General features: G+C 43.2%; 1 protein-coding gene across 1 annotated transcript in view; it reads left to right on the top strand.

Annotated features, from left to right (window-relative positions):
• The first annotated feature begins 1050 nt into the window (after positions 1–1050).
• The window catches only part of LOC306975537 (protocadherin-16-like), a 327999-nt gene continuing 302698 nt past the window's right edge, over positions 1051–26351 (top strand). Inside the window, exon 1 of the mRNA XM_079573110.1 lies at positions 1051–1489. Within this exon, the coding sequence (XP_079429236.1) occupies positions 1441–1489 (49 nt within the window). The 5' untranslated portion in view covers positions 1051–1440. The remainder of the gene's footprint in view (positions 1490–26351) is intronic.

Here is a 26351-nt window from a genome sequence, read left to right as displayed (position 1 = left end):
TAGAAAACGACTAACTTGTGACACTCTGACGTTTTTCACGTCATAGTGTCAAACAGGAAGAGCCTGACGTCTGTAATGTAATGCCTTACGGACTGATTTTGATTTATAAAATAGCTTTTTCATTATTTCTGAACAGATGTCATGTTTGCACTGAAGGTTGTGAAGATGGAGCTCTTTCGAACCTACTCTGGACACGCCTGTTCTTTTTTCTTACTAACGATAATGTCACGGAGAGAAAAAAAGGGCGCATTTCGCTACGAGGACAGACTTTATTCAAACTTCCTAAATAAGAGGCCACTCGCCAGAAGTTGGAATGTCTTTCCGGGATTTGGCGACTCTCAGCCAAAATAGTGTTTTTCTGTGACTGTCTCTTGATGGATGTTTGGTGAACCTTCACCAGAATCAAAGTGGATTCACTTTTATAACCAACGCAATGATAATGTGATGAAGCGGCCAGGACAGAGAGGTGAGTCCATCAAAACGCGTGTTAGCTTGTGTGTTAGCGTGTGTATTAGCCATTTACGAAGCTGTGTTGCAGATGTCAACTCCTTATAACTGCATCGTGAAGTGACTTCACTTGTTGCTGTGATATTTACATTTATTTTACTGCTAGTGTTGCTTTGGCGGATTAGTTCGGAGAGAGGGGCAGAGTTAACTGAATCGAAGCGTCCTGTCTTCCGGGTTTGCAAAATACCCCCAGAAAATACTTATATTTCTCACACAAATGAGTACTCCATAGTGGTACAATATATCATATAAATGCCTGTAGTTTACTTTGGAATGGCTAAAATAGCAGGATACAGATCCTTTAAATAAAATACACATTACCATTAAGTTTACACAGTTTTTTGTGTCCAAATACCAAACCTTTTCTGCGTAAACCCGCTCAATCCTGGCTGACACTTCCCAGTCTGCGAGCACGGTGGCACCAGAGTTCACTTTTTTACGCACGCTGCCTTTGCTCCGCGCGCTCTCCCCCGGCTCCATGTGGCAACTCCAGCCCCTCTCCACCTCCACCAGCTGCAGAACCAACAGCAGCAGCAGCGGCGGCGGAGCAGGCAGCGGTGCAGCAGAGGAGGAGAGAGAAGCCCGCCCGGGTGATGTAGCCGGAGCCCTCGCTCGTCGTCACGTGTCCCGTAATCACATTCGCAGAAAGGACGGCCCCTCGTGCGGGCTGCTCACTCTTTTCGCCTGTTTCAGTGCGCGCAGCCAGAACCGCAGCAGCAGCAGCAGCAGCAGAGACTGGAGTATCGGCTTCTTCTACGACAGCGGTCAGGGGGGAAGTCTACGCGGAGGACAACTTTTGAATCACTTTTTCACTGCTGCAGGAGTTGGAGCGAGGATCCCAGGACATAGACAGAGTTTGTCCCGACATGGAATTTACGCATCCACTTTGAACTTCGCGTGGGAATACTGAGAAGAGGGTTTTGGACAACTTTGATGAACGCGGAGTGTTGTTTTCTTCTGCAAGCGCGCGGATCGCATGAATGTAAGTGTGTGGTTTAATGCTTTTTGATGGACTTTGAAGGTCTTTTTTTTTTTCTCTCTCTGTGGAAGTTGCAACGGCGTCATTTCATTCATCATTTTGACAGTTGAGTCGCGTTCACGTTTACTGCCCACAGTATTGAAGGCGACATTTAAAGGCGAATTCATGATCGCTGGCTTTTTACGCACTTGAAAACAGCTTAAAGTTGGGAGCAAAGTTTGATGCGCTTGACTCATGTTGATTATTCTTCAAACTCGTGCTTGATTTTCATGGCTCATGGGCATTTCAGTTTGGCACAAGATCCAAGAACACATACCCGATGCGTAAAACCACGAAAGGAAAGGTGTTAAGTGATGCTATGATGGGTTTACGCACTGGTTCAAAGCTCGTCTTCTTCGGCACAGTTTGTAAAGAAGCGAATTTCTTGCAACTTCCGATTCAAAAGTGTCGTACAAACAATTTTCAACACGTTTGTAGAGAGGTTTGTGTGAGATCGCTGCATTTCGGCACACATTTTACGCAAAGATTTGGGAGTTACGTACAAAAATCATCGCTGCACCACTTGGATAAATCCCTGCTGTGTCTTAGTGTGTTGCTGCGCACTGCAACACTTTAAAGCCTGACTTTTACGCGCCAGGACCCCCTCGCTCGTCTCGGAGGTTGGTCCTGGCTGGCGGCACCGTTATGTTTTTACCACCTTGTTGCACATTCCCCCCCTCGGAGCGAACTATTTGAAGTCCCTCTCCTCTCCGTCATGTGGCACTCTCTTACTTCCCGCCCCCTGTGGGACATTCCAGCTCCAGCGCCCGGACCCGCGGAGTTATTGGGCTTTGTGTCGGGCCCGGCTCCTGCGCGCTGACCGTGAATAGGTGTTTCTTTTACTCAATTAATAAATTCATTAAGGCTCGGCTGGGCTCCATCAGCGCGCGCGGCTCCGGGTGCGCGAGGGTTGCCATGGAGAGCCCGGTCCATTATGCAGAGTTTTTTCCGCTTTGAATACGAACCGCAGGCGCCTCCTTCTGTTTTTGGCACAGTTTTGTCTATATCTTACAGGCTTTGGGACTGTGGGCCACGAATGCATGAGAGTAAAAATAAAAAGTGCAGTTCAGTTCATTGTTTTGGCAACTATTCATGGAGAGGTTTGGTCTTCTCTTTGGGTGCAATAGGTTTACTATTTATCATCGTTTAAAGAACTGTATGTAGCTGTTTTGTGGACAGTGCAGCTTCTCCTTCAAAGGAGCTAGACTGTGATCTCTTTCTCAATTGGACTAAACCTGCAGACTAACCTTAACATCTGATGCAGAGCGCTCAAACGTGGTGTCAGGTCAAAGTTGTTCTCATGCATAAAATGTGCATGAAATGTCATAAAATGTTGTTTATCTGTTAGAAGTTGAAAAGTCCTTTTGGAAAAGTGTTGACAATTAGCATAACGTGCTGTAAGGTCTGTCATGATAGCAAAATTTGAAGTTCGATAAGGCAGGAAAATATCACGATTAATGGCGCTAACTTGGTGAAGGAGTTGTTTGTAGTCTCTTTGAGCTCTCCTTGGTACCATCACGTCACAGAAACATTTCCCCGGTTGAGGACAACAAATAGTATTTGCGACGGAACTGCTTGACATTTCTTGGAGACCATGTGGACCAGGCATGGAGACTTTTTCAAGTCTTCATACAGTCTCCGCTGAAATCTTTCTTTCTTTCTTTCTTTCTTTCTTTCTTTCTTTCTTTCTTTCTTTCTTTCTTTCTTTCCTTCCTTCCTTCCTTCCTTCCTTCCTTCCTTCCTTCCTTCCTTCCTTCCTTCCTTCCTTCCTTCCTTCCTTCCTTCCTTCCTTCCTTCCTTCCTTCCTTCCTTTCTTTCTCTTTCTCTCTTTCTTTCTTTCTCTCTCTCTTTCTTTCTCTCTTACTTTTTGATTTTCATTGTACATCAGTGAAATACGTTTAAACATAGAAGGGTGTCTTGCATAAAATTGAGTCATATAATTTTCTCTATAATATAAATGACAGCTTCAGCATTTGAACATTCAAACAGTAAATGAAACTCATCTCCAACAACATCATCATTGCAGAGATTACAATAACGACATTTTCTGTCAATGCCTTTATATCGGCCCACTACTTGTGCAAGTCAGTTATTTCCAGTTCTTAAATTACAAATGGCATATCTGTGGGAGACATTCTCACACAAAAGATGCTTTTCTAATTTCTGAATGAACTGGTTCTTTAGGGTTCGTTCCACTGTGAGTTTCAGCCAGTTAACATTGGTGATTTTCTGAGATCTCCAGATATAGGAGAGACCGCCGTCATCTAACATCTGTTTACTTGCAGTAACCATGGAGACATGTATTCACCTTTTCTAAACCGGTCAACCATGACTACCCGACTAGCCTTATCTCCGTGACCGTGAGTCTCCAACTAGTCTCCAGGCCGGTGAGATAGGCCCTTAAGAGAAGTCCATTATTAGAAGAATTTTGAGTCATATGTTAATACATGATTAGAATAACATCAACACAAGGAGCTGAATGTGTAATCTGAATAGAAAACACACCTCGAGGCGTTGTCTTTGATCGTCCACACGACATATTGAAGGCTAAGCTGTCGATATAAAAACCCTCTCTGGCGCTAGACAATGAATCAAACCCTTTAATCTGATGCACCTCCAGTAGCTTCTGCAGCCCACTCGTGCCGCTCCGTTACTCCGAGAACCAGACAGAGAGAAAAACAAAACATCCATCTAATTCACACAATATGAACCGCCCACTCGTTCATGCATTCTGGACGCAAGGGGGGAAAAAAAGAAAATCTCGCGGTAAACAAACAGAAAAGGGCATCGGTGACTGATCAAACCGCAGCTCTTTTAAACCTGGGCCAGCGCGGACGTCAGAAAGCCCCAGTGCGCCGCATGAAGTCATCCGCTCGCCACTCCTCACGGGCAGACCAACAACAGCCCGGTCTAGACGCACAAATGAGATCACAAACACACAAAGCTTCGGTCCTCCTCGCACGACACAGTTTACAGAGGAGTTTAGAGTTAAAAGCTGCTGCGGGACGCTCTTGCTGTTGACGTCACTGAAGTGTAAACTATCCCGTTGGAATTTCAATATTCAAATGTGGGCACAATGTGGAGCTTTGGGTGGAAAAGTGTGTGAAGTTTCAGCCAAAACTGCAGCTAAACGAGTTTTAGACCCTAACTTTTGTACTTTCAGTGAACGTATGCCGTAAAGTAGTTGAGCACAGTTTCTTTAATGACTTGCAGAAACAACGAGCCGGCTTTTATTGCTTGGAGCCTTTTTATAAATAGATCCCATTACCAGGCTCTGAGTACATCAGTTCCCCTACACCTCCAGCCTTATTTTACTGGCCTGTGTTGCATGGTATGAGTTCCCATTGATCTCATATCTGAGTGAGTGCGTGCTGAACCCATTGAAAACAAAATGTTGCTCATGTTTGGGCTACGCTAAAGCTCAAAAACTGTGCCAGTCTCTGAAGCACACTGGAAAAAATATCTCATCTTAGGCAGAAATTACTTAAAAGTGCTTGAATTATCGTAGTTTTTGCTGATTTTGTGCAGGTTTGGATTTAATTGTTAAGTTGTCAAGTTTTTTTGGTCTTGTTTTAAGTTAAAGAAACTAGATGCAAGTTGGCCATTTTATACTCAATACTGCCACCTCAGGTCATACGTGTAACTGCAGGTTCTATATTAAGCTCGTGCATGACGGCAGTTCAGACCCGAAGTAACACCTTTTTGAGTGACAGGATTTTAGAGGCAGTTGTGGTGAACAGGTCTGAGCTCATTCAACACTATAGGACATTGCTGGAACATGTAAGAGGAGGAAAATGCTTAGTTTTAACATTTTTAAACTCTGTATAGTCCCTTTAAGAGAAGTAAAATTCTCATTTTATACAATTGAATGCTTGTTCCAGTGGCAATCTCACTTCAAGACAGTCCTGCTCAGAATCAGCATTAATTGTTTTAATTCAAGCACATTTCAAGCCAAAGCTGGCATTTTTCCTGCAAAGGTCGGCAAGTTTGCAAGACGGCGGTTTGTTTTTTCCCCCGTTAATTGTCAAACAGTGGAGGCCAATTCTCCCCATGCAGACCACATTTACAAACACGATTGTGCATTAAAGGGCCTCTCTCTCCGGAGAGAGACTGGCAGGCACTGACTGTCACGGCAGCCTCTGCAACATCTCCACAACTCGGATTGACTGCGCGCATACAAAGGGCCTATCTTAACCACCTGGAGACTTTGGAGACTCAAGTTGCCGCTGGTTACGGAGATGTCTCTGAAACGTCCCCCTGGAGATAAGGCAACGTGATATGTTGCAACGTCTGAACACTATTTGTTGTCCTAAACCTGTGAGACCGCTCTGCAATGTCTTACAGACCTGAAATCAAACCTGTTCATTTTCACCGAGACTGTACCTGGAGACTCGCCTTACCTCCAGGGGACGTTTCAGAGACATCTCTGTGACCAGCGTCAACTTGAGTCTTCAACTTGTCTCCATCCCGGTGACATAGGCCCTTCAATTGATCTAAAAGGAGAGTCTAGGAGTTCTTCTTTTGAATAATTAGCAAGTGTTTAGCTTCCTATTTATTACCTCGGGCCTGACGTTCCCCTGTCCTAGAGTTGGCGCTTAAACCAATGGCCACTTGTAAAAGAGACGACGCAAGGGGCCGACAATGGCCGCCATTGCTTCAATACCTCCATGTAGTGGCGGCAGAACAAGGTCGTTTTACATTGCATTCAGATTCAGATTCAGATTTATTGTATTGGCCATTTGCAGTTTAAGAAAACACATTGGAAGAAAATGTGCAAAGAGCTCAAAGTGCGATATGTAAAACACATAAAAAGACACAATATAAAAACAGAACAAACAAACAATGCCACATTCACTGCAAAAAGTGAATATCAAGCATTGGCTTAAATGACTTGAATTGAGGAAATGTATCTTGTTTTGAGCGGTTTTCACTCATTTAGACACTTTTCCTGATCGGACCAAGTTTACTTTGCTTGTTTGAGGACATTTCAGACCAGTTCTAAGGTAAATCTCGCTTGAAATAAGAAAGTAAAATTGCCAATGAGATAAGACCAATTTTCTCACCCCACTGGCAAAGAAAATGACCTGAAATAAGGACGAAATGTATCGAAACGAGTCAGAAACATCTCAGAACATGTGAAATAATCTAGGACAAATGCCCAACAACAACTTAACTAGTCAAAACAACTAAAATTTGGATTATTATGCTCAAATTGAGATGTTTATACTGATCTAGTTAGTTACTTTTTGCAGTGTTAAAAGCCTAAGGGCAAAATACTGTACAAGAAAAGTCCATACAGATAAATAAATGGAAGAGGTGCCTTGTTTAAAGTGATCACAGCTTGAGGAACGAAACTGTTAATATGGCGATCTGTAGAACATATGATGGAGCGATGCCTTCTCCCTGAAGGAAGCGTCTCAAAAGGGCGGCCTGAGGCATCATTGGCAAGTTGTAAAGCTCGATTCAGTAGTCGAGCTTTATATGGACTTTAGACACGCTCTAAACAACTGTAAAGCCTATTTTTAAAGACTTTCTACAGCTAGATATTGCTCCTGTGTTAACGCTGGGTTAGGCACAATAAAATGGACCAGGCTGGTTTTTGTAAGAAAAATTTTAGAACTCTCATATACTAATGAAGGCCGGACTGTTAGCATCGGAGCTGCACGGCTATGACCGAACTATACGTAACGCAAGGGCCGAGTCTACAGTGAAGATCCCGCCCTTATGCCCTTTTTATGAACAGGCTTCGGAGCTGGGGAGGAGGAGTCTGTAAATCCACCATGATTTCCCCCTCGAACGTAGTTATTTTGTCAAACGGGGAGGAGTGAGTAATGACGGTCTATTGATAATATGTCTATGGCTCAAACCCTGACTTCAGTGCTCAAATGATGACGTGAAATCTGTCTTAAAATATAACTCTTCGTCTTGTTTAGATATTCTTAATGGTTCCACATATTGAAAACCATACAATTGACTTTAGTGCTTACAAATTACTCATTTTGAAACTTTTCGTTTCTGCCTCGAGGGGAAGCTTTGGCAATAAACCCATAAACCGCCTTTACCAATTCTGATAAAAGTCATTCAGACGTCGCGGCACTGTCGGATTCAAAAGCCGCGTGCGACGTGCAAGGACTCCACGCGGTTTTGGAGACCTGCCATCCAAAAAGCGATCTCCTTGAGCAGCTTTTTATTACGTGACTTTTTTCTTAATACTGATTTTTTTTTTTTTGGAGGAGAAAATTGCGGCTCTGTCGTTGCCAGTTTCTGTTCTGTGTAACGTTGGTCGCCCGCCAGGCTCCCATTTCATCAGCCTGCATTGTTAGTGCACCTGTCATGCATTTCTTAACCAAACTGCATTAGAGGTTGAATGTAAGACTATGTAATTGATTTCCTTCTGTTTGAAAATGTTGCGAGAGCCCATGTTTGAAACGGCAGAGACGCACAGTGGGAAAAGGGAATATATGAGAGGAATGTAATGAAATAATGAACATCCTGAATTACCTGGTTATTCCATCAAGGAATTTTTCAGGCTCATGTTGTGAAGGTGAAACTCTGAAAATTAGAATATCGTGAAAAAGTTAATTTATTTCTGTAATACAACTTAATGTAATGTGAAACTAATATGATATAGACTCATTACATGCAAAGTGGCATATGTCGACGATTATGACTTACAGTCCATTATCACAAGAGTTTAAAAATGTTCAAGTTAAGTATTTTCCTCCCCCTACATGTTCCAACAATGTCCTAATGTGTAGAATGAGCCCAGACCTGTTCACCACAACTGCCTCTAAAATCCTGAGGTGGCAGCAGTGAGTATAAAATGGCGAACTTGCGTCTTGCCCCTTTAAACATTTCTGAGATGTTTTACTTGGGATTTTTAGAAGCTGTGAGCCATAATTACCCAAATTATAACAAATAAAGGCTTGATATATCTCACTTTGCACGATGATTTTGGCTCACAGCTTGTTAAAAACCCAAATTCAAAGTCTCAGAAGATTAGAATATCGTGAAAAGGGCTATATAGTTGGCTCACAATGTCACCCTTTCATCAGCAAATTCATCCACCAACACCTGCAAAGGGTCCCTGAGACTTTAAATGGACTCTCAGTGGTTCAGTAGAATTCATCTGCTGACCTGACAGTTGTGCAGAAAACCATCATTGACAAAAGCCTCAAAAGGTCAGAGCAAAAGAAGTTGGATGTTCTCCAAGTGCCGTATCAAAACACATTAATAGAAAGTTAAATGGAAGGAAAAGTGTGTGGAGGAAAAAGTTGCACAAGCCGCAGGGATGAGCCCAGTCTGGAGAGGACTGTCAGGAAAAGGCCATTCAAAATTGTGAGGGACTTTCACAAGGAGTGACTGAGGCTGAGTCAGAGCATCAAGAGCCTCCACACACACACGGATCCTGGACATGGGCTTCAAATGTTGAAACATCCTGGTCTTCCAAAACACCTCAGCAGTGCCACAGGCTGAGAGCATCCATGTAGGGCTGAAATGACTGATCGATGAATAATCGATTAATGAAATAGTTGAAATAGTTGAATCGCAAAAATGACATAAAAAATGTAGTATTTTTGATGAAAACTTACTTTGTTTTTATAGTTAGGGTCTGTAATGTTTTGTACATTGTAAATGTTCCTTTAGTTTACTCCATCAACACATCCTCAAGCAGCGCCACTTAAGCTATGTGTAAAAAACAAACAAAAAGACATTTCCTACACCATTCACAGCCAAGCAATTAATCGTTTAATCGTAAAAATAATCGATTAGTCGATTACAAAATAATCGTTTGTTGCAGCCCTACATCCATGACACGCCGCATTAAGGCAGTAATTCAAGTAAAAGGGGCCCAAACCAAGTACTACATTATGTAAGTACATTTTGCATGATTATAGTTTTCAGAAGGACCACATTTCTCTGTTTAAATCATTTTTTTATTGATTTCATGTAATATTCTGAGATTCTGAATTTGGGTTTTTTACAAGCTTTAAGCCAAAATTCTTAAAATAATAATTAACAATGACTTGGCATATGTTACTTTACATGCCATGAGTCTATATCATATGTTCTTTTCCCCTATGTTCTAATTTTCCGAGTTTTCACCTGAAAATGCCACAGTGTCCATATCATATCAGATCAGTTTTTACGTTTCTGTAAATAAAAAATATATTTGGCCATTAAAATGTTGTCTAAAAGTACAACATTTGACCCGCTGCTGCCTGGTTTTGCTCATCTGCTCTGTACGTAAAAGTTTTGACTTCAAAGTTAACATTTTTACAACATTCTTCAACCCAAGAGCGCTGTGCTTTGTGAACTAATGAACTGTTTAGGTAAGTAATGACCGAACCGCGCACGCCGTGTTTTCTGAGTCCGCGGTCGCCCCTTTTCTTTCTTTCTTTCTTTCTTTCTTTCTCCTCCTCCTCCTGTAAAAGTTCCCAAACATGACCGTCTCTGCCCCGGGCCGCCGTAACGCTGTCCAAACAGAGCGCGGGGGCTACTGTAATCCGAAGCACATGTGTTTTAAATGATGCAACCGCGCTCCTGAAAACGCAATATCAAACCGGTGTCATCTTCAAAGGCGTCAGGTGTTGTATCTTATCCCCTCCGTCTTACCCCAAACAGCTGAACCAACTCACACGGCCGGGAGACGGGGGGACGGGGGGGGGACCGGTCAGCGCTCTGTCACGGGCTTCACGGAGGCTTTAAATCACCTGAAGACCATGGGAGAGAGGAGGGGGGGGGGGACAGAGGGGAGACCGATATAGACGTTTGAGGAGCGATGCGATACATAAGAGGCAATGCAGATGATCGATGTTTGTTTGTTTGTATATATAAGTCCTAAGTCTTTGTCGGGTTGGGAGATTTTGCAAAAAAAAAGTCAGGATTATTTTCCCTTTATTCAATCAATCAATCAATCAATTCAATCAATTCAATCAATCAATCAATCAATCAATCAATCAATCAATCAATCAATCAATCAATCAATCAATCAATCAACCATTATTTGTATAGCGCTTTACAACAGCACCCGCTGAACCAAAGTTCTTTCCATAGGTGCAATATAATAAAAACAAATTTTAGCACAAAATATGAAAGAAAATACATATACATTACACATGTGCAATTAACAGTCAAAAGCGGCTTTAAACAAGTATGTTTTCAGCCTAGCTTTAAACAGTGTCAGGTCAGTGATGGCTCGTGCTTCACAGCTAGAAGGTCCAAATATTTGATTCCCGCCTGAGAGATACCTTTCTGCACTGCAAAAAGTAATTTACTAGATTAGTTTAGATGTCTCAATTTGAGCATAATAACCCAAATATTTGTTGTTTTCACTAGTTAAGATGTAGTTGGGCATTTGACCTAGATTATTTCACTTGTTCTGGGATGTTTCGGATGTGTTTCAATATATTTCGCCGTCATTTCAAGTAAATTTCTCTGCCAATGGGGTAAGAAAATGATGGCGTCCTATTGGCAGTTTTACTTTCTTATTTCAAGTGAGATTTACCATAGAGCCAGTATGAAATGTCCTCAAACTAGCAAAAAAAGGGAAAAAAAAGTCTAAATGAGTGAAAACCCCTCAAAACGTGATATATTTCCTCTGATATTTACTTTTTGCAGTGTGTGTGGAGTTTGCATGTTCTCCCCGTGTCTGCGTAGGTTTCCTCTGGTTTCCCCCACCACTAAAAACATGTACAAGAGGTTAATCCTCCAGCCGGGTGATACTGACCATGAGCGGGTTTTGTTGCTGATGTAGGAATACTGCATTTTCCCCAAAATATTAGGCCTAATTCAATTGTTGAATTGCAACATTTTTATTTTAACTGTGAGTCAAAAGTCTAAATAAATCCTCCGTTGAAAGACCACAAGCCGCCAGTGTCCTGCACGATGGAGAAGAGAGAGAATTGTTGTTTTCAAAGTACATTGCATTTCCAAACGATTCACAGTTCTCAAGTTGCAGCAGCAGTTCCAGTACGAGTCGAGTCCAGTCAACGATGTTTGCATAACTTAGCGATGAAAAGCTGAATAAGTGGATAAACTTTGGCGCTTAGACCTTGGCAGATAGAGGTCAGTGAAGTGATCAAGGGAGAGATCTTACCCAAACAGCTGAACCAACTCATCACTCGTCCTGTCGTGGACTTCACAAGGCTTTAACACACAGAGAGAGAGAGAGAGCGGGGTAACACAGGGGGGAACGAGTTTTCCCAATCCACCGCGATCAGGAAGAACCAGCGAGTTTGAAGCCGGCCCGATGAGTTTCCCTCCTGCTCCGGACTTTCACCTTGACGATTTCAAAAGACGGCGCCGAGATGGGAGGCTTTGAAAAGAGAGAGTTTACAACAGGGCTCGGCTAATGCACGGAGAGCCCAATGAAAGGATGTGGGAGCAAAGGGAGCCCGTCTAAAATGCCTGTCTGAAAGAGTGTTTGGTAAAGTACATACATTATGATTCATATGCTGCTGCGCGATACATAATCAGTGTCGTCAAAGAAAGAAAAAAAAGAGAGAGATGTGGCGGATAAACAACATCTGCTGCCAGTGCGTGTTGTTTTGCATTGTGGGATGAAGAACTTAGATTTATATTCAGATGAAAGGAATGTAGCTAATTCTCTCAAATCGCTCCAAGCTCAAAACAACAGTTGTCAACCATTAACATCGGCTTTGTAGTGGGGAGAATTGTAGCTTCAAAAAGATTACAAGGATAGGAACAACACCTCCTGACATCAACGATGGAGGGGTAAGTGCAGCTCCTACAGACTCCAAACTTTCCAGGCTTTGCACTTAAAAAACATTTACTTAACACGTTTGTTTCCAGAGGGATTCGCTAATATTTAATTCCAGCCTGATTTATTGAGTTTTGAACCCCAATAAGTGTTTATCCAAAAGTTACGTCAGAATCAAACTTTTCTCCAGCAGTTTTAGCCAAAGAGACTCCAGGGGAAAAGGAAAATGCTTTAAAATCTGCAGCAAAGAAAGCACCTCACACCAACACCGCTGCATCACGCGGGGAGAAGGAAGCGATCTAAATGCACACGCAGCATTTATCTGTCAGATAAAAGACTATCGCCAAAAAAGGATCCAGGAGCAGAGAAATGAGACCCGGACTGAGGGCGGGAGGTGAAGTCAGGGAGAGACGTGTGAGAGGAGGCGGGGAGCAGATGCACCTGGCCTGGTCTCGTCTCCACTGTGCGATTGTTCAAAGTATGGTATCGGAAAAATCATTAAGGGAAAAACTACTGAAAAAGGACGTTCCACTTTATTAAGCAGATCATCATTTCCAAGCAATATGGGAAAGAAATCTCTCTGCTGATGAAAAGTGTGAAATAGTTGAATGCCTTGGTCTAGGTGTGAAAACCTTCGATATTTCATGAAAGATTAAGCGTAATAATCGTACTGTACATACGGGTTTGTGCAGATAAAGGCACAATAAGGACAGTTTCTGCCAGACAAACACATCAGATTAAGAGAACAGCTGCTACAAAACAGGTATTTGAAGCTGCTGGTGCCTCTGGAGTCTCCCGAGCACCAAATAGTTTAGGTGCTACTGGTATTGATAAAAGGAAAGTATCAAAAGCAGGTACAACATTTTTTTTATGCAGTATCTTTAGAGGGACTATACAGAGTTTAAAAATGTTAAAATTAAGTATTTTCATCCCTCTACATGTCCCAGCCATGTCCTAATGTGTAGAATGAGCCCAGACCTGTTCACCTCTTTAAAGAGACTAGATGCAAGTTGGCCATTTTATACTCACTACTGCCACCTCAGGTCATACGTGTAACTCCAGCTTCTATATAAAGTTCGTGCATGACGGCACTTCGGACCCGAAATAACAACTTTTGAGTGACAGTGCAGGATTTTAGAGGCAGTTGTGGTGAACCGGTCTGAGCTCATTCTACACATTAGGACATGGCTGGAACATGTAGGGGGAGGAAAAAGTTTTAAACTCCGTATAGCCCCTTTAAGATCTGAGTTTTGATGCCATTGGTCCAGGGTCAGCATTAAAGGAAGTGACTTGGTTTCAGCTCAAATAAAAAAACAAAAATAACAACATTATTGTCTCCCAATGTTTTTTTCCATTTTTTCCCCCCATCTTTGCCCCAATTGTTTCTTTTTTTTTTTTTTACTAAAATGTTCCCGATTTCCCCTCATTTTTTACCCATTTTATTCCAATTTTTCCACTGTTTCTGCCACAATTTCTCCCAATTTTCTCCCATTTCCCCCCAAATTATTCCCCATTTTTCACACACATTGGAGATGAACCCGATATTGTAAATTTGCAGATATTCCACACATTATTGTTCGGTTTTCTGGTTCTCGACGACAAATACTTCAGTACGGGTAGCAAAAAATATCGGTCAGGTATCGGTATCGAAAACCAAGTATCGTTAAAGTACTGGTATCGGAACAAATGTAACAGTATCAAGCCCGAGCTATGAGCAGAGTTTCTTGTAGTAACTTTCGGCGTGTGTTTATCTCAGGGCCACATGCTCGCAGTGTTTATTTCCGTGGATAAGCGTGAGGAAAAATGCAGAGTCGGACCCATTCAGGCCTTTGTTGGTTTTGACTCTGGCGACGGTGCTGATGTTGTATTTTGTTGACAAGACGCTCGACAGAGAGCCGAGCTGCAGCGAGAGGAAAATCACTCTGCTTTTCCAAAATATCAGAGACTGCCTGGTTTGTCGCAGCTCGTCTTTGGTCGTACTACGATTCTGTTTGAAATCTTTGTCCCCGTCTCACTAAGGCCTGTGATTATGAACGGCTCTTTATGGTAAACGGTTTGAACCTACTCAGAACTCCCCGCGCACGAACTCAAGAATCAGCCCAACAATGGAGCAGGCGACACAAGTGAAAGTTTAATGCACTGGAGATGATTTATTAGACAGTCATAGCCTCTTTTCTTAGTTGTGGCATAAGATTTTATTTACAAACACATTTTTCAAAGCGTGAATATCAGTCCCATTGGGATTTTACATTATTTAAATAATAAAGGGTGGCTTTAATCAATCCTGTCTTAGATATTATGAGCTATCTGGCTAGCGCAATTAAATTTAACATGAAAAAGAGCCAGTCTTTTGAACGGCTAATTACACTGCGTTCCAAATGATTATCCAAATTGTATTTCAGTGTCAAAAAGGTAAAAAAAAAAGAAAAAAAAAGGCTTTTCAATGAAACTCATGGATGGTGTTGTGTCTCAGGGCTCTTTGAATCAGTGACATGAATCTCGGACGCCTGGGATGAGTAGTTGTCAGGTTGAGCCCAGTTAAGGGAAAAACTACTGAAAAAGGACGTTCCACTTTATTAAGCAGATCATCATTTTCAAGCAATATGGGAAAGAAATCTCTCTGCTGATGAAAAGTGTGAAATAGTTGAATGCCTTGGTCTAGGTGTGAAAACCTTCGATATTTCATGAAAGATTAAGCGTAATAATCGTACTGTACACACGGGTTTGTGCAGATAAAGGCACAATAAGGACAGTTTCTGCCAGACAAACACATCAGATTAAGAGAACAGCTGCTACAAAACAGGTATTTGAAGCTGCTGGTGCCTCTGGAGTCTCCCGAACATCAAGATGTAGGACCCTCCAGAGGCTGCAGTTGTGCATAAACCTTCTATCCGGCCTCCCCTAAACTGTTAATTGAAGCTCATGAACAGAAACGGCTGCAACGGGCTCAGGAATACATAAAGACTCATTTTCAAACCGTCTTGTTCACTGATGAGGCCGTGTGACCCTGGATGGTCAGATTGATGGAGTAGTTGGTGAATGACCACCATGTCCCAACAAGGCTGTGACGTCAGTAAGAAGGGGCCAGAATCATGGGGAGAGAGCTGGTCGGCCCCTTTAGGCTCCAGGTCAGGTTTCTGACTGACCACTTTCTACAATGCTACAAAAAGAATAGCCGTGCTTTCCCGAACAAAATCCTCTTCATGCATGACAACGCACCATGTCCTGCTGTAAAGAATACCTCTGCATCAGTGGCTGCTATGGGCATAAAAGGAGATAAACTCATGATGTGGACCCCCTCCTCCCCTGACCTCAACCCTATTGAGAACCTTTGGAGCCTCAACAAAAAAAAAAACTTCTATGAGGGTGGGAGGCAGTTTTCATCCAAACAGCAGCTCTGGGAGGCTATTCTGACATCCTGCAAAAATCCAAGCAGAAACTCAAAAAACTCACAAGTTTAATGGATTTACGAATTCTGAAGCCACTATCAAAGAAGGGCACCATGTTAAAATGTGAAATAGCTTTTGATTTCAGTAAATATGCTGCAAATTCAACAAACTTTTCCCAACTCATCCGGCAAAAGTTTCAAATTAATATCCCCAAATGTATTTATTTATTCCAGTTCACCTGCCGTGTCTTCCCATCCCAATTCATTTAAACGCCACATGTTTCCTTCCCCCTTTACTCTAACAAATCGCACCAATATGGCCGCAGCAAAGCACCGACGAGTCACATCAAACCGGGCCGTGGCTCTGATGGCTTTCCCGGGCCCCGCTCACGTGTCCACCGGGACGTGTTCAAAGCCTGACGCGGGGCACAGCAGCGCGGCGCTTGAAGAGAAGACGATCTGGCAACTATTCAGAGCGGAGCGGAGTTACGCCTGTCATCCCGAAGTCCACTCAGCGCCGCGGTTTCGATTTACGGCCCCGGCGAGATCCCCCCGAGCCCGACGCGTTCTGAAAACCGCAGCGTTTGTCTGTACCCGGAGTCAGAAGTTGCATTCACTTTGGTCATATTCCAAAACATTTCGCTTTTTCTGACTGAACATAATGTCTGTGTTTTGCTTCATCTGCATGGATTTGGTGTTTTTGCGGTTGTGAAGTTGATATTTAAAAGTTTACAAACGAATCGATGCCGGCGGAATGGACACAGTGAGTGCGGAACAGCTTGAAGAATGAGTTGTTATGCAAGAAAATAAAGTGTTACAGACTGGAACAGAATATGAAATGGCAAAAAGTGAGAGGATTAGTCAAACTGCATGAATGAAGTTTTAAAGAAGATACTATACTCCGGGTTGTAGAAAGAAGATCAACTGGACTGAGTTTATGGTAAAGTTGAGGACGTTTCGCTTCTAGTCACAGAAGCTTCTTCTTAGGTCTTAGGTCATAAAAGTCTTTTATGACGTAAGACCTAAGAGGGCGGTGGTACCTCGATGTTCACCTCAACAATAAACTGGACTGGTCCCACAACACCAACGCCGTGTACAAGAAGGGCCAAAGTCACCTCCACCGTCTGAGGAGACTGAGGTCCTTCAGAGTGAGCAGGCCTCCTCAGGACTTTTTATGACTCTGTGGTAGCCTCTGCTCTCCACTACGCTGCCGTGTGCTGGACCCCGGGATAAGAACAGACTGAACAAGCTGGTCAGGAGGGCCAGCTCCGTTCTGGGCTGCCCCCTGGACTCTGTGGAGGAGGTGAGGGACAGGAGGGTGTTAGCCAAGCTCACCTCCATCATGGACAACACCTCCCACCCACTGCACGGGACTGTAGAGAAGCTGAGCAGCTCTTTCAGTGGCAGACTGAGACACCCTCAGTGCAAGAAGGAGCAGGTCCTTCATCCCCACTGCTGTCAGACTGAACAACAAGACTGTAAAGTAACATGTGAAGTAACCACTTTGCAGAAAACATGCAATAATCCCTGTATTTACATCACTTTATCTGCATCACTTTATCAACCACTTGCTCTATGATTTACTGCTTATACTTTTTGTATACTCAAAGTCCTTGGTAGTCATTGTATATAAGATACCACTATTTACTTTTTTTCTTTTCGCATTTCCTGCCTATTTGCCCACCCTGAGTGTTCCTAAGAACCGAATGTAACAAGTAATTTTCTCCATTGTGAGATCAATAAAGGCTTATGTGTGTGGGGGACGACGGATGGAAGTTCGCTCAAGGCTACAATCCGCTGTGGCATATTCATTAACATGCACTGTCCCTACTAAATACACCAATGTGAGAAGTGAAACGTCTTCAGGTTTAACCTTTTCTACTATGGATAGATTGGATACTGCCTGGGTGAATGAGACCCTTCTCAAACATAACACTCCGGGCAGGTTTTTGATGAGGGGATACAGTTATAACATGGCCACTGCAAAAATAAGTTTATAGACATAAGTTTCCTTGAACTTTAAAGGGATATTTCAGGATTTTTGACATAGGGCCTCATTTCCTAGTTATCCAGAGTGTTGCTGATTTCTGGAGATATTTTTTTTTGTAGTTCATGCAGTTCTTATGTTTGAAGAGTTTAGTGGTGCAAGGCTTGTGCTACGCTAGCGCATTTCTATGGTATCAGCTAGCCTGCATTAAAGGTGCACTGTGGAGCGGGTCAGACTGTTTTTAATGCAGGGTAGCTGATACCATAGAAATGCGCTAGCCTAGCACTAGCCTAGCGCCACGAAACTCTTCATATACTGCTTGAATTACAAAAAAAATATCTCCAGAAATCAGCAACACTCTGGATAACTAGGAAATGAGGCCCTATGTCAAAAATCCTGAACTATCCCTTTAACTTGAACATAAAGGCCCTATACCTGTTACAAACTCATTTTTAACATCCCAGTTCTTAACAGGGATGAGTTTATGAGCACATTTCACATATTGAAAGGGTCATTTTTCGTGGTCATGGTCACAGAAATGCTCAAACTACCCTCCAAGCTTAAGAAATGGATACAAATGCTTTATTATGAGATGCTAAGGCTTTAACCTCTTACCCCCCGCCTGAGCTGAGCACATTGAAAGTAAAAATGTGATGAAATAGATCTTTTTGTTGCTGTCATGGCCGTCTTTCGCTGTCAGTATGTGATGAAAAGCCTGTTCATGGGACAAAACGCTTCCATCATTGGGACTGTGGAGCCTTTATAGATGTAGAAAGTTTCCAACCAAAACGCTACTCAAGTAAAGTCCAGATCCTAAAACGTGCATCATCATGTGTGGCTTTTGCGCTTAATTGCTTTCCGATTGGGTCTTCGCGGTCCTCCCACCTGCGGTCATGACACGGACTTTCAGAGCGCTTCCACATGCCAAACCGGTGCAGCTGTCCCCCGCGGCTTTAAGGAGGACACCAGTGTTTAGGTCTCTTAATTAAATTTGGACAGCTGCGGCGGTGTCGCTCAGACGCCGGGGACGCCGCCGAGACAGTTGTGCAAGAGTGTTTTGGCTGCGCTCTCGGAGATGTCAGATAAAAATAGGAAATTGCAATAATGGTGTGAGAATACTTTGGACAATGACACGAGAGACAGTGAAGTGAATGTGGTAGAAGTTCATGAGAGTTATCTGGATGGCTGAGTCAGTGCTGTTTCCCACATCATTTAACCTTTTTTTGGAATACAAGGAAGTTTTCCGACCCCTTTTCATTATTTCTATTGCTCAACAAAGCTCTCAGACACTAAAGCCCCTCTCTGAAGCTCTCAGTTATACACAGAAAAGACTCTACCACAGAATCAAACTATCATAACAATAAATAGACCAAACTCACTCATTACGATGTTTATTTATGACTTTTTCTCAACTCCCGTGCCACAGTTTTTCAGGAAATCAGTGCAGCATCAAAGCACACCCTCAGTCTTTCCCACGCTTATTCTTTCACTTATACTGACATGTTTGGTGTCCAAGTGTAGCAAGAAAGGCGACCTAGAGGATGCTATGATCCAACCCTATAATATATAATTTCCTATATTCACACACAGACGTTGCAAAACTTTAGGTCACATGACTGAGCTGTGGTGAACATGGATTTTGTCACTTTTATAAAGATTGACTTGTGCAGAATCTTTTTTAATTTTTTATTATTATTTTTTATTATTAAATGTGCACCTGTCAATCAACAGTGGTTGCGCATGAATCACTCGAGGGTGGGGGCGAAGGGGGGTAGGGGGATTGGTGGTGCAGTGGCTTATGGGATGGCACATAGCTCCTTATCACCGGCTAGTTAGCACCAGAGGTCCCTATGCTAATATGATAGTTAGCATTGAGGCTCCTTTTCCTAACTACTTCCTAACTGACAGACCAATTCGGAGGCTTCTTGTCATGGCGGACACTGACGCACCAATCTCACCAATCTGCTCGTTTCGGACTCAGCAAGGCCCTTTGCAAACGCGCCATCAGTCCCAGTTGCGGAGACAGCTGTGATAACGTCTCCACGACTCTCTCCGGTGAGATGCGCCCTTAACTCTTCGGTCTGAACTCCTCCAAAGTCTCAAAGTCACACAAGTGTCTTCGTAGCATAAGTAGCTCCCCTGGATTTGGGAAAAGTAGCTCACTGTGTAAAAATACATGGACTTAAACCTGGCTCCATCCATTAATTACATTTTGTTGCATTTTGTATACATAAAGGCGAGGGCAAGGACACTGACAAAGGCCCGAGCGATTGCCTCTGACTCTGCTCACCCGCTGAACCCTCAGCTTCTGAACCCTCTGAACCCTGAGCTTCTGAACTCTAGGAGGCGATACAGAGTCCCACTGGCTAAAAAGGCTGTGTTTAAGAACTCTTTTGTCCCCTGTGTTGTGGGAATTCTGAATGAAGCAGCGACCTGAATACAATTGACTCTGTGCATTAAGCTAACGGCAACCTCGCCGCCCAAAAGTTACTACAATGATAAAGGATGTTAATTTTTTGCCCCTTTGCCCCGTGGATCAGTGATAGCAGGGAACTTTCTAAGGTATGTTGTTGTTTTTGTACAACAGGTCAAATGCTAACGTTAGCTCTGCTGCTAGCTATGTCTAAACTTTAAGCGGTTGCTGCTGGTTTATTTGTGCGTCTTTCTAATTATAAAAGTGCTTATCAGGCGAGTTATCCTTTAAAATCCACTGTTCATCTGCTCACGCTGCAACAAGTGCAAACCTGGCTCTGAAAAGACTGGTCCTTATCGTAAACATGCTGCTGAGCTTCACCTCTTTTTATTATTGTCACTGGATAAAGTCAGAGCGGACATGTGTCTCTATTGCGTTACAGTAGCAAGTACCTGGTGAACTATGAGACTGCTTTTATTTTGAAGCCGGAAGTCGTTTTTTGGGGCGGCGAGTTAACCGTTAGCTTAATGCACAGAGTCAATTGCCACTGTTCTTATATACTGTATGTGTTTTTGTTTTATTCTTTTCCTATTGGGCATGTTTGTATTGTCCACAGTCTTGTGTCGGTTCTATTCTATTCTATTCTATTCTATTCTATTCTATTCTATTCTATTCTATTCTATTCTAAAGTGCTTTATGAAAACAAACTGATCAGATTTGTCAGTCATCTACAACAAAAGCTTCAAATTGCTCTATCTCTCAATACTTTTTTTCCCTATCCACATGCAGCATCTCGCCTTGAAAACACTCCACTGTATCAAACGCTGACTTATACTGATACTTCATAAGAAATAATTACCTCCTGCAGCCGTGAAAGCCCGAGAAAAAGCACTGAAAACGTCTCTCCTAATTAGTCACAGGGCGCGATGCAAATCTCACACCTACAACTGACACCGACGTCGAGTTCTCGCTGCATATTTTTACACCCGATTTCAATAATAACTGTGGAGAAGGGCAGCTCTGTCTTTGGTAATACAAAAGTCAAGCTATCTGTGATTTTCCTCTCCCTGACATGTATTACAAGGGTGTTATTATGGATGCTCATTTTAAACAGGCCGGGAACGCTGTGACATTCGTGGTCTCAGTCTTAGCTGGTTTGAAACATCACGAAACCCCTTGGATACAGGATATTTTGGTGGATATTTTTGCTGAATAATAACTGCCTTTGCCACGATTTGGATTCACTTGCAAACGATGATGGACATTTTGAGAGTTTCTGAAGTCGCTCAACAAGCTCAAGTAAAGACAATCTGGAGAAATTATACTTAATATCCTTCTTTGTCGGTGTCTTTTACTCCTTGATGCGCTTCAGAAGTCCTTTCACTCGCTCTAATTGATAATCCATGCTGTGTATAATCATAATGACGGCCCCCTCGCGAATACAGAATCACAAAAACACGCCTAATTATTCTGCGCACAGGAGACAGTTTATCCAAAAAAAAAAAAAAGAAGAAAGAACATGAATCTTGTTGAGGAAAGAAAAGCTCCACCAGCTCGAGGATGGCTTTCATCTCTTTGCTTTTAGTTGCCCAAAAAGGTTTCATATTAGCTGGAAAAAACAATGCTCAGTTATTAAGTTATTATTGCAAACTCCTAATTTAATTTGTTTGGAAAGTGTGAAACTGTTGATGAGGATGAGATATTGAAAACAGAATTTGTCGTGACAGGAAAGCGGCGCAAGACAATTATATTTTAAAGGGAAAGTGAATGTCTAAGGCTGCAATATTAGACTTTATTCTTCCTTCTTTAGTGATGCATGTTCGGGGATTTTCACACCGTGTTTACTTATTCTCATCACAACAGGCATCAAGTGATCAGAGAGTGCGCAATTTCCTGATATTTCGCCGTGGGGAAAATAGATGCTAGTTTTGATCAAAATGACAGATTTTTTTCTAGAAATGGAGATAATGCTGTTTTATGAAACTCTCTCCTTTCTGATTAACTCCTCTGTGGACAGACACTAACGTTATGGGAAGAGGCAAATGCCCATCCATCCATCCATCCATCCATTTTCTGCCGCTTTATCCGGGGCCGGGTCGCGGGGGCAGCTTTTCTCAGCAGAGATGCCCAAACTTCCCGATCCACACACACCTCCTCCAGCTGTTCTGGGGGGACCCCAAGGCGACACCAGACCAGCTCGGAGACTTAGTCCCACCACCGTGTCCTGGGTCTTCCACGAGGCCTCCTCCCACTAGGACATGCCTGGAACACCTCCCGCGGGAGGCGACCAGGAGGCATCCGGAACAGATGCCCGAGCCACCTCAGCTGGCTCCTTTCAACGTGAAGGAGAAGCGACTCTACTCCGAGCTCCTCCCGGGTAACTGAGCTCCTCACCCGATCTCGAAGGGTGCGCAAATGCCTAAAGATCTCAATTTCAAGTCAATTTTCAAGCAGCACTGCCCCTGGAGGCCGTAAGCGCTGCTGCAGGTGTCGTAGCAAGTTGCAATTTTTTTCTACTTATTAATTGTCCGTGAGAGTAAATACTACGCCGACAGAAAAGAAAAAGGGACAGAGGGATATTGTACGTCCAATTACACAATGGAGATAATTTTTTTCACTCAAACTTGGCTGTAAATACTGTTTAAGCGGCGCTAGCCTGCAGTTAGCTTTGTCCGTTAGCCTGTTAGCTTCTTCTTTGTGATTCCACTAGTGTGTTTTGGGGCCTCCGGTCCGGTGGCAGTCAAGTTGCAAGTGTGGTTTTCTGGCCAGAGACACCAGGGGGAGATGAAAGACCCTCCAATCATCCCATTAACACTTGTATTACCCCCAGAAGGACTACGGAAAGGATTTATTAAGGTAAACAAGTTACTTAGTACTGCTTTAAACAGCCTGGTTCTCGGATTGAAGACTTTAACAGGATGTTTCTCAGTCGTCCTTGGACTGATATTGACCATTTAAAAACTCTGTTTAAATCTGTTTTGATCTCTCCCTTGGGAAACCGCTCTGCTTTGTCAAACGTGCTCCAGAGAGAAGTGTCGGGTTTACAGCTACGCAACACCACGCCCCCTCGGACTAAAAAAAGAAAAACACAATAATACATAATAAAATGTTCAGATGTGGCTTTTTACAAGTTTTTGATCATCATCTATTTCAGTCCTGTTCATCACAGAGCTCCCAAAATCATATATTAGAGTGTCTTGTTTCGTTTTTGGCACTCATAATATAGACTGCAGTTACACATAAGACCTGCGGTGGCAGTAGCGAGTATAAAAAATGCAACTTCCATCTTCCATCCATCCATTTTCTTCCACTTGTCCGTTGTCGGATCATGGGAGCAGCTGTTGGAGCTCCTGCAGGTGGTGGGTCCACAGAAGGGCAACTTCCATCTTGTCCTTTTAAACTGTTCAGTCAAAGGAAATATTTAATGTTTGTTTATCTTTAATCTTGTGTCTTGTCTCGTGGCATTAGTGTCACGGCCCACGCCTCGCCCCGAGTGTGACTCCATCAGGATCTATTATTATGCCTGAGTAGGTAAAAGTGTCATCAAGTTGAGGAAACAAACAGACAAATATATCATGCTGAGGTCTTGAAATGGAGACCAACTGAATATTTGTGGTAAAAGTGAATTAAACCAAACGCAGGCCCCTTAAAGGTGTGTAATCAGCATAACCACATGCTGCTCGTGTTTACAGTGATCAACAGGGTCAGCGGGTACAGTGGGGGCTGATAATCCTTCAAATAAAAGCCTGTTTTGTTGTATAATGTGCCTAAACTTTATAACAGGGCTTTACCGGTGAGAGGCGGTGAGATCTAGGCCAATAGTGCACGGGGTAAAAAAAAAACACTGGAATCCAAAGCCACAGCGGACCTGGCTCACAAAACCATCACAAGTAGCTATTTTCCTCCAAATTGCTTTTTCCCCCCTCCAAAAAGGCAAAGCGAACGTAAATACATTCTTCCCATTTATACCCCGAGGTTTGAGCGAAAGCAGGCCCGCGCTATACGGACCAGACCTCCGTGTGCGGGCGACAGGGTTCCTTTAGCCCATATATTTGCTTCTTGGCTTCGTCGCGCGAAAAGTACGTCTTCCTAAAACGCCCCAGAAGAATGTCTTTTTAAACACACGTCTCCCAGGCTTTTCGGGAACCCTGGTATTGTGCAATTAGCTCAGGGGCCCGTCTGCTGCATCCATCAGGTTCCTCCAGTGCCGCTCGCGACCCTTTCGGCTGTTGGAAACACTCGTTTGTGCTTTGGAGAGGAGTTCGGGAAAAGAAAGTGGAACCGTAAAAAGCGATGGGAATTTATTGAGGGTTTAAAAGTTCTGTAAAAGTCGTAAGGAAGTCTTAAGTTGTTTAGCAATGAAAAGCAAAGATGGTGAAAGTAAAGCGTTATCTTCCAAGAGGAAATATAACAGCTGTCATGTGAAAATAAAAACATCGTGCTGAAGCGTAGGATGTTTTCTTACAGTTTCATGCAAAATAGTTTAGCCAAAAGGGAGCTTGGCTACTTGAGGGAATGCAGTTAAAAGAAATATGTTAAAGTAAAGTGAGCACAACAATGGAGCAAACACTTAGAGTTGGTCACACTGGAAAGATTTGTGTCGGTTTGAATAAATCTAAGATCAGATAAATTTGCTAACGCCAGTGGAATAAGCAGAAGTCCCACTTCAAATCAGACAAGTTCACTTTTAAAAAATATTATTTTTCACTTGAAATGATACAAATCCATCTAAATAAAAAAAAAAATATGACTTGTTCCATTGGCAATAGGATGTTTTATCTGATCTAAAACCAGAACAAACCAACTCAAACTTTAGATTTAACCTCTTCAAGTTTTCTTTCTTTTTAGTGCAGGTCTACGTTCAGCAACAGTGCTCAAAGAATGAGATTAGCTAAACATCTGGAATTGTGGATTTCTTCTTCCCTGAAGCACGGGCATATTCTAAGACACATGCGTCAAGGTCAAGGCCCACAGGCCACATGCGGCCCGCGAGAAAAGTAAGTCTTTAGCCCATTCCTGTGCGGAGTTATGGATTTTTAAAGAAATAACCTGTTTGCTCACTCCGGCCACAAGGGGGCAGGTTAAATTTAAAAAAAGCAAATAATTCCACACGTGTCCAGCAGAGGGCACTGACTTAGGGATCAGGATATAAACAACATATTATTGCCACGTGGTAAATGGTCAGTCTGCTCCAGGGCGTCTGTGGCTACAATCGTAACTTACTGTCATCGAGTGTGGAGTGAATGAATAATGACTTCATGTAACACTTTGAGAAACATGTGACACAGACTGATGAAGCACAATAAGTGTAAAAAATGAATCAAACTCTGGATCTTTTCACTTTACAGAAGATTTTTAAAACAATGCCAGTGTGAACGTTTCCTCTGGAGGAGCCCTCTGCCTCGGGAGTGGTGATTGGCTGTGGCTGCCGGGGGGCTGTCCTGTGGGTGTCTGGATGGAGGTGTGGTGTTTCTGCCGCGCCTTGTCCGGGCCCCCTGCGTCTGTGCCCTGTGGCTGCAGCCGAGGTGCTGCTCCTGATGCAGACGGCTCCTTGGATGGTGTTTCCTTACCTGGTTTATCTGTACTCAGCCTTACCTCAGCCTTACCTCAGCCTTACCTCAGCCTTACCTCAGCCTTACCTCAGCCTTATCTCAGCCTTACCTCAGCCTTATCTCAGCCTTAGCTCAGCCTTACCTCAGCCTTATCTCAGCCTTACCTCAGCCTTATCTCAGCCTTACCTCAGCCTTACCTCAGCCTTACCTCAGCCTTATCTCAGCCATACCTCAGCCTTATCTCAGCCTTACCTCAGCCTTATCTCAGCCTTACCTCAGCCTTACCTCAGCCTTACCTCAGCCTTATCTCAGCCTTACCTCAGCCTTACCTCAGCCTTACCTCAGCCTTATCTCAACCTTACCTCAGCCTTATCTCAGCCTTAGCTCAGCCTTACCTCAGCCTTACCTCAGCCTTATCTCAGCCTTACCTCAGCCTTACCTCAGCCTTATCTCAGCCTTACCTCAGCCTTATCTCAGCCTTAGCTCAGCCTTACCTCAGCCTTATCTCAGCCTTACCTCAGCCTTATCTCAGCCTTATCTCAGCCTTATCTCAGCCTCACCTCAGCCTCATCTCAGCCTTAGCTCAGCCTTACCTCAGCCTTATCTCAGCCTTATCTCAGCCTTACCTCAGCCTTACCTCAGCCTTATCTCAGCCTTATCTCAGCCTTACCTCAGCCTCACCTCAGCCTCACCTCAGCCTCATCTCAGCCTTATCTCAGCCTTATCTCAGCCTTATCTCAGCCTTATCTCAGCCTTACCTCAG

The sequence above is a fragment of the Gobius niger genome (assembly GCF_951799975.1).
Source record: "Gobius niger genome assembly, chromosome: 1".
Lineage (NCBI taxonomy): Eukaryota > Metazoa > Chordata > Actinopteri > Gobiiformes > Gobiidae > Gobius > Gobius niger.
The sequence above is the reverse complement of the archived record's forward strand: the minus strand, read 5'-3'. Positions and strand labels throughout refer to the sequence as shown.